This window comes from Pantherophis guttatus, chromosome 1, assembly GCF_059756535.1.
Source record: "Pantherophis guttatus breed Tessera chromosome 1, ASM5975653v1, whole genome shotgun sequence".
Lineage (NCBI taxonomy): Eukaryota > Metazoa > Chordata > Lepidosauria > Squamata > Colubridae > Pantherophis > Pantherophis guttatus.
Genome location: NC_142063.1, coordinates 262,113,206 through 262,121,140, shown reverse-complemented (window position 1 = coordinate 262,121,140; position 7,935 = coordinate 262,113,206). Strand labels below are relative to the sequence as shown.

The following is a 7,935-nucleotide window of genomic DNA, read 5'->3' as shown; positions in this document are numbered from 1 at the left end:
GGCCCAATGTTCAAGTCTAGTCAAGATCCTTCTGGATCTTGAGCCTATCTTCTAAAGTGTTGGATATTGCTGTTGTCTGCAAATTTGATGAGTTCCCTTTCTATCTACTTAAATCGTTTATGAAGATGTTGAAAACTTACTGGGCCGAAGACAGAGCCTTGTGGTATTCCACTGCATGCTTCCCTCCATGTAGATGTGATTCCAATGAGGATAATACATTGAGTGTGGTTGGTCAGTCAGTTATGAATCCATCTGGTGGTGATGCTGTTTATTCCATATTTTTCTATCTTACCAAGAAGTAAGCTGTGGACTAGCTTGTCAAACGCCTCACTGAAGTCAAATATATATATGTCCACAAATTTTGCTGGCCCACTTTAATTTAGTTACTTTGTTAAAGAATGCAAAAAGTTTGTGTGGCATGATGTTTTTGTTTGTTTTTGAGTTTAACTGTACTAAAGTGATCTTTACTATTTATTTAATTTATTTAGTAAACTTACATGTCACTCATCTTGCCTAGAGATGACTTACATGGTAGATATATGGTCTATGTGTAAAGAACTTCTAAAGTTAAAAGTAACTTTAAAAAGTTAAACTATGAGTTTGAATATTTACAGGAGTTCCCTGCTTTATAATATTAACATCAAACTAGGTTGCTTATACATATTCCTGCTTTTAGACCAGACAGGATCTCAGACTGTATCTGCCTTCAAACATTACAATGTAAAAAGATGAAATAAAAACAATCAGAAAAGAGAGAGGGAAGGCACTAATTCTTAATTGTTTAACTTTATATCACAACCAAAAATTGTTAAAATTGGATATTACAATTCAAAGAAGTTTTAATACTCCTCCAATATTGCACAATATTCTAAGTATGGCTAGTCTGTGGATGGTGCTGTATAGCTATATTTTTGTAACTTGTAAAAAAAAAGGAAAAATAGAGAATAACTCTTTCATTTGATTCCAATAGAAGACACTACTTTCGGGTTGGACTGTAGAGTCCTTGGTGCTCTCTGATCTTGGAACAAGGAACAACTAGAGAGGATGTAAGTCATGTAAGTCATTAATACTATCAACAATATCTTCAACATAGTTGGCTAATGAAATATCTGCAAGCAAACATCCAAACTCAGAGAGCACGAACGAATCTTTTCATTTGAGTTTGACTCCTGGAACTATTAAAGGTACCATATCTGAAACAATCTATAAAATCTGCAAAAATTTGGATAATCATTAGATGACACAAGAAAGGCAAAAAAGATCTATGACACCTGTTAGGATATGGTTTGAGCCTAACTAGTTGTCCAGGCAATATATGTGTACTGTAACTTTAATCTGGAAATGTATTATGTTACTTTAAAGGTATTCATTGTAATGCTGAGTCATGCTGTAATTAGATAATGACTGTGTGAGAGTATTTAAGCAAGGTACTGTAACTATTCAGTTGCTGCTATGATATGATGCCATTGATGATGGAGCTGATATGATAAGCTACCAGAGAGGAGTTGATATCTGCTAATCATCGTTGGATGGATCTGCAACCATCATGGTTTGTGAACCAGAGTGAGTTTGTTATTCTAACCAACTAATGTTTGTTTGGTAAGAAAATATCTGTAACTACTAGACTGATTTACTGGCAAAGACTTGGAATTTGTTTAAAGACTATGAGACTGTTTTTCTACTATAAAGTAAGCTTTTGATAAACCAGTTTGCATAACTCTTATTCATTGCTCTCAGCAACGTTTCCTTGTGCATTTACTCTGCTGGTTGGTAACACAACACCAATATCCTTAACAACACCAGTGGTTATCTGGATTTTTTCTGCCTAAACTAGCCTTAGCTTAGACTATGTAGACACATCTATGGTTTTCTTGGCAACAGTGCAGAAAAAATATGTTCTTCAAGATTGTTTTACTTCTAACCCACAGCCTTGAAATTATCTGGAAGTTTTTATCCACATAATAATCTATCCTGATCCTGCTTAACTTCCACACTCAAAAGAAAATCCGCCACATTAACCATCCTCAAAACTAACATAGATCATCTGGGAGCCCCTCCCCTAATTATTTTATTTTAATCTTCTTAAGCCTAGTTCAAATCTTCAGTTTCTTGTTACAAATAGTTCTGTTTGAACAGCCTCTGTTGTGTTAAATCACACTTAGGTTGGTTTAAAATATTTTTAGAGTATAATGCTGTATACATTTATATAGGCATATGGCTAGGCTCTAGGTAAACTCAGTAGATCTTATTTCTAAGTACACACATATAAAGTAATTCTGATACATTTTTAATTTCTCAAAAGAAAGGAATAAAAGTTCCAACGTTAAAAAATCATGACAGAGATCATTTATTGCTGAAAAAAATACGTATCTTTTATCATTAGGAACTAAAGAGAACACATGGACAAAAATAAATGGTAGTATGTACAGACTTTAAAAAGGATAAATAATACACGTATATTGTAATACTGCAGTACATGCCCTTGTGTATTTCAGGTCCTTAAGCTTTACTGTGTACATTAAAAGGATAAATAAGTGCTAATATAAGACAATTTTTAGTGTAAACAATGTCGTCGGCTTGTAATAAACCACCATATTTAGGATCCACATAATAAAGCACTCCACCTTTTACTGTTATACTAATTGGATATTCACAAATACAGTTACAAGATAATATAAAAGTAGACTGACCATTTGCTCCACATAACCACACACAACAAAGGCTGTGAGTTTAAAGCCCCTTTTGGTAGTTTTCTCATGGTCCTAGAGGAGGATTTAATAGATGTCTACAGCAGCAAGTCCCTTTCCCATTAAAGCGTGCCATCAACTTGCTAAGGCAAAGGACAAAACCTGAACCATTCCAAATGCTGCTAAACTGCAACACTGAATACTTTTAGTCAAGAAATATTTCAAATTCTAGGTTAATAAGAGTTTGTGTGTTCCCCGACTCTTGTGATGAGGGATCTTTCTCATATAATAGTGTTCTGCTTTGCCCCTTTGCTTCCTTAGCATGGAGATGTTCAGTGCAACAGGTTCTTTGGGGAACAGAATAACTCTTCCTTTTGGAGATCCCCATTATTGCTCTTGTCCACAGTGGAAGGATAGATTGAACAAAAATAAATGTGGGCAAGGCTCCCATTCCCCAGGCTGACTGGTGTGATGTCAAAGAAGCAAAGGAAAGGGAAATAAAGCACTGTTATGGTAGGAATCCATCCATGTGCAGGTGGTGTGCTCAAGCAGGGAAGACTTGCATCTGTAAGAGTTTTATTTGCAAATGCAATAAAACTTCAAACTAATTGGATATGGTTCAGATTCAACAAAAATCCACTTGTTGTTGTACATATGTATATTGACATTTTTACTTGTGCATAAACTCCCATGTGCCTTTGAACAGCCATTTCAGTGTAAAGGACACCCTCTTCTATCCCATTAGTTTGTTACAACAAATATTTACTGTAGTCCCAAACGTAGCAATATAATGCCAATTTATTCTATGTGATTTGCCAGCCCCCTTCTCCCCCCCCGAAAACTCCTGTCATGACCTTTCCTATTCTGATAGAAATAAATCCTGATTTCAATATAAATCATCCTCTTAATCTTACATTGTTCTTACTGATTTAAGGACCAATTAAATATAGCTCAACTATCAAAATGGGGGGGGGAGTGTCCATGTGTATTTCGTCTTTGTTGAACTTTTGAGTTTGGCTTGAAAATCCGATTATCACTATTGTCTGATCAAGCAAGATTAAAGATCATCAGTTCTTTTCACAGCATTCTTATTGTCTCATTTTTTAAAAAATTTTCTAAGCATATTTTTCAATTGATTCATGATTACAGAGAACCCTTGGTGCTTCTTTTAAATTCATCACATTTTTTTAAAAAAGGAATTTGTGTTGCAGTCCTAAATAATAAAGATACACTTAGCGATTTTAATGTTGTACAACTCATAATCTAGTTGTACTCAAAACTGCAACCCCCAATGGACAATTTAGAGGTCATAATCATACAATCATAAACATAACTGTGAATTGTACTAATTACTGCCAAATTCACATATTACATGAAATTCCTGTACTATTTATGAGAAGTAGAGTTGGCAATTCTCCAAAAAAGACATTCTGGAAGACAGAAAGAGAATTGTTCACATTCCTGGTTTTTCATGTTGCTGTAGTAATCCAGTCTCTTAATGTAGTATAAACTTACTTCCACGAAGATTTTTTTTTTAAATTCTAAGTATATAAGTTGGCCCACAAACAATAGTTCAGGTATGTCTGTTCCCATTCTATTTGAAAATGGATTGTGCTTCCTTCCTGTCAATAGTCATTTTCTGTTCACCACAGTTAACTGTTGGTAAGGAAAAAACAGTAAGATTTTCTATTCAAAACAAAATAGTAAACATTCATATTACATGGCCATTTTTATATTCTTTTCTGTATCACTTCTAGTTGTCTCTTTTTGTTAAATATGAGGACCCACAACATAGAGTACTGCAGACATTTCAGTTGTGATGTACTCTGGGCTTCAAGATGGAGGACTTTCCTCAGGAAAGATAGTTGTGCTCAACAGCAGAGTATTTTCAACACTTAAGGACGATGAAACCTGAAGGTGAGAAATAAAATGTTTTGATTTTTTTTCTCTCATCATCCTCAAGGTAGAAGAAAGATCAGAACAATTGTAAAGTTCAAATATTCAAATTCCAAATGCTAAAACATCCACACAATGCCCATACCATAGATACCACTCTCTTTATAAAATAGATTGAATCCATATTTCAAAAGCATATTCAAGTCTGACTAACATTGCTGTTAAATTTTTAAGTATTAATGAATGCATTTATTTACTTCTTAGCTCTTTGTGTGCTATGCTATCAGGAATAATATTTTAACAACCCCACAGATTAAAATGAGTTATCTTGAAAGGTTTAGAAAGATAAAATGCTTCTAAACTAGCAATGAACTGAGATCCCATGGGCAAAAAAAAATATTGATGGGAACCCTTTGTTTAGATACTGTTTCACATAACTGTGTGAAACACAGTTTAATGCTGTTCAATTTAAGAACAGAATGTTGCCCAATTATTGTTATTATTTCATTTGCTTCAGAGATGAGAGAACTAATACGATAGAACAAAAGTCTTGCATCATTGGATACATGCAGGGGTGGGTTCTAAATTTTTTTACTACTGGTTCTGTGGGCGTGGCTTATTTTGTGGGTGTGGCTTGGAGGTCATGTGACTAGGTGGGCATGGCTAGCTGGTCAGAGTCATTTCTGGAAGGTCCTCGCACTTTCGACCAGTCCTCGCACTTACGACCCGACTCATTTGTTTGCTTTTAACACTGATCAGCTGTAGGACGGCCCTTTGAAGCCCCGCGGCAAGAGTTTAAACAGTTTTTTTCCCTCTAGTCATCAGCTGGGACTCAGGAGGCAGCAATAGATTGGGGGTGGGATCAAATAAAAGGTAAGAATAACGTTGGGGGGGAGGGCGGGGGGGAGAACCGGTTCGGTGACATCATATTGTCACCGCTACCGGCTCGGCCAGACCAGACCGAACCGGGAGGAACCCACCACTGGATACATGTACAGGAACTAGGATTTTAGAAACTTTTGATCATGTCTGAAGCTATTCATAGAAACACATCATTTGTGCCTCTATAAATTTCAAATTTATAGGTCATCATTATAAGTTATTCTTGTCTGTTTCCTGTTATCATGTTTGCAATAATTTGAAACTGTAAGCACATATATGACAAGTACCAGATTACTTTAGCCAGCAGTTTAAAACATCTGAGTCAATAAAGTTGTAGTTGGAGAACTATTTTTGGACAACAAAAAGACAAAACTAAATAAACTGAATAAAATACAATGCCTACTCTGTCAAGGCAATGTCAGAAATTGAGTCACAATATTGATTGCAGGAAAAATAAAACCAGGCTGATGCAACTATATTATATACCACCATCACAAGTTCCAGCAATGTGCAAAAATATTCATGTGATACAAAAGTGGAAAAGAAGAAACTTTAAGAGTTTGCTATCTGTGCATGAATGGTTTCCTACCTTGTAAACTGTCTACTTTCTTCATGTACTTCCATTTCTGTGCTTTTGAATTCATTCAATTCTTTCCGTATTGCTGCCTGATGAAAGAAAACACAAACGTAAACTCAGATTGTCTTAAATGGAAATACCTACAATGTAACAAAGTGGTCAATCTCAAAAACGTGGCAAAATACATTTTGTGAGCCAAATTTCATAATCCCTAACCATTGGCTAAATTTCTAAGGTTTATGGGAGTTAGTCAAAAACTCTGAAGGATAATAGTTACTTACTTACTCTTGTTAGCTAATTTGCTTTTTCTCTTCTTATATCATGAAGTTTTATTTGTTTGTTCAATTTATATATGTGATTCTATATTTACTTTATATAGAATATTTTACTTTGTGAAATTGGACAGTGTAGTGTTTCAAGCTTAATTAAAAAGCAACACTCAAATTTACCCATAAAGTATATTAAGAGAAACCTACTACTCAAAATAGAGAGAGGTCCCCAAAGTTACTCTGATTTTCAAATCTATCAAACATTGCTGAGGAATAATTCAGAGTTATTTCATACATCATTCTGGTAGAATTTCCTTTACAATTAACATAGGTCTAAAATATCTGTCTACATCTCTCAAAAGAACAAACTACTCCTAGAACTTCAGCATCTTCTACTCTAGAGAGATATATAAAACGCAAGACTGGAAACAATAAACAAAACGCAAGACACATTGAAGCATAATGTTATTGGCATAAACCCAACAAGTAGTGGAGGTCATATTGCCAGGTGCCTGAATTTTCATCATGTGACTATGGAGTGTAATAGTGATACAACAGTTGTAACTTCAGGCTCGGGTTGTAAATCCCTTCATTTAGCACCACTGTAATGCTGAACAATCGCTGAATGAACAGTTGTCAAACAAAAGACTACCTATATTCTAACATTCCACAAATACTATGATATGAAAAATAATTACTGAGACAAGGGAGCCAGAATTAGTGCACTGTTCCTTCTGAACAGAACTGTACAATTTGTTTTAAAATAATTCTAGAACAATCACATTAAAAGAAATCATGTCTGGACGTGCATGAAATCTTAATTAATGGAGATTTATTTTGAGATACAGAAAGACAATGTATTTAAAATTTCAGCTCTTCAGCCATTCATTCATTCATTCATTCATTCATTCATTCATTCATTCACTCACTCACTCACTCACTTACTCATATTCAATTCATTACTCATATTCAATTCATGCAGGATTTATGCCTCTTACCTTGTCTGCAGGTGTTAATCTTGCCCAGGGTTTATCAGCACGTCGATCATAATCTGGTGAATCTGTTACTTCCACATATTCATTAAATCGTAAGATTCTTCGTGCCTGAAGTTCAGCCACTGTTGGTCTCAAACTAAGCTGCAAAGAAAAAAATTTCATAAACTCTCTCCCAAAGAATCTGGAGGTTAGGGTTATCCTAATACAAACATCATTGAAAACAGACAGGGTATAGAATTAAAAAAAAACAACAACACAAAGGTAAAATCATGTTGATGAAAGAAATTCACTGATAAAGCAACATAGCTTCTGCTTGATTGCAGGACAATCTTGCATTGTAAGAAATCCCTAGAATTTAGTCTTGTTTCTCAGAAGTCAAATCAATGGACTTAGACAACCACACCTTCTTTTTTTTTTTTTTTAATTTGATTTATATGCCGCCCTTCTCCGGAGACTCAGGGCAGCTTACAATGTGTTAAGCAATAGCCTTCATACTTTTGTATATTTATACAAAGTCAGCTTATTGCCCCCACAATCTGGGTCCTCATTTTACCTACCTTTGAAAGGATGGAAGGCTGAGTCAACCTTGAGCCTGGTGAGATTTGAACTTGCAGTAATTGCAAGCAGAT

At 34.9% G+C, this 7,935-nt stretch overlaps 1 protein-coding gene across 4 annotated transcripts in view; it reads right to left on the bottom strand.

Moving 5' to 3' along the window:
- Nucleotides 1-2,346: 2,346 nt before the first annotated feature.
- Nucleotides 2,347-7,935, bottom strand: part of PHACTR2 (phosphatase and actin regulator 2) — a 66,989-nt gene continuing 61,400 nt past the window's right edge. For all 4 annotated transcript variants that reach the window (XM_034418948.3, XM_034418947.3, XM_087882840.1 and 1 more), the window contains 3 exons: nt 7,310-7,447; nt 6,055-6,131; nt 2,347-4,598 (listed from right to left, as the gene is read on the bottom strand). In XM_034418948.3, the coding sequence (XP_034274839.1) occupies nt 4,583-4,598; nt 6,055-6,131; nt 7,310-7,447 (231 nt within the window). In that variant the 3' untranslated portion in view covers nt 2,347-4,582. The remainder of the gene's footprint in view (nt 4,599-6,054; nt 6,132-7,309; nt 7,448-7,935) is intronic.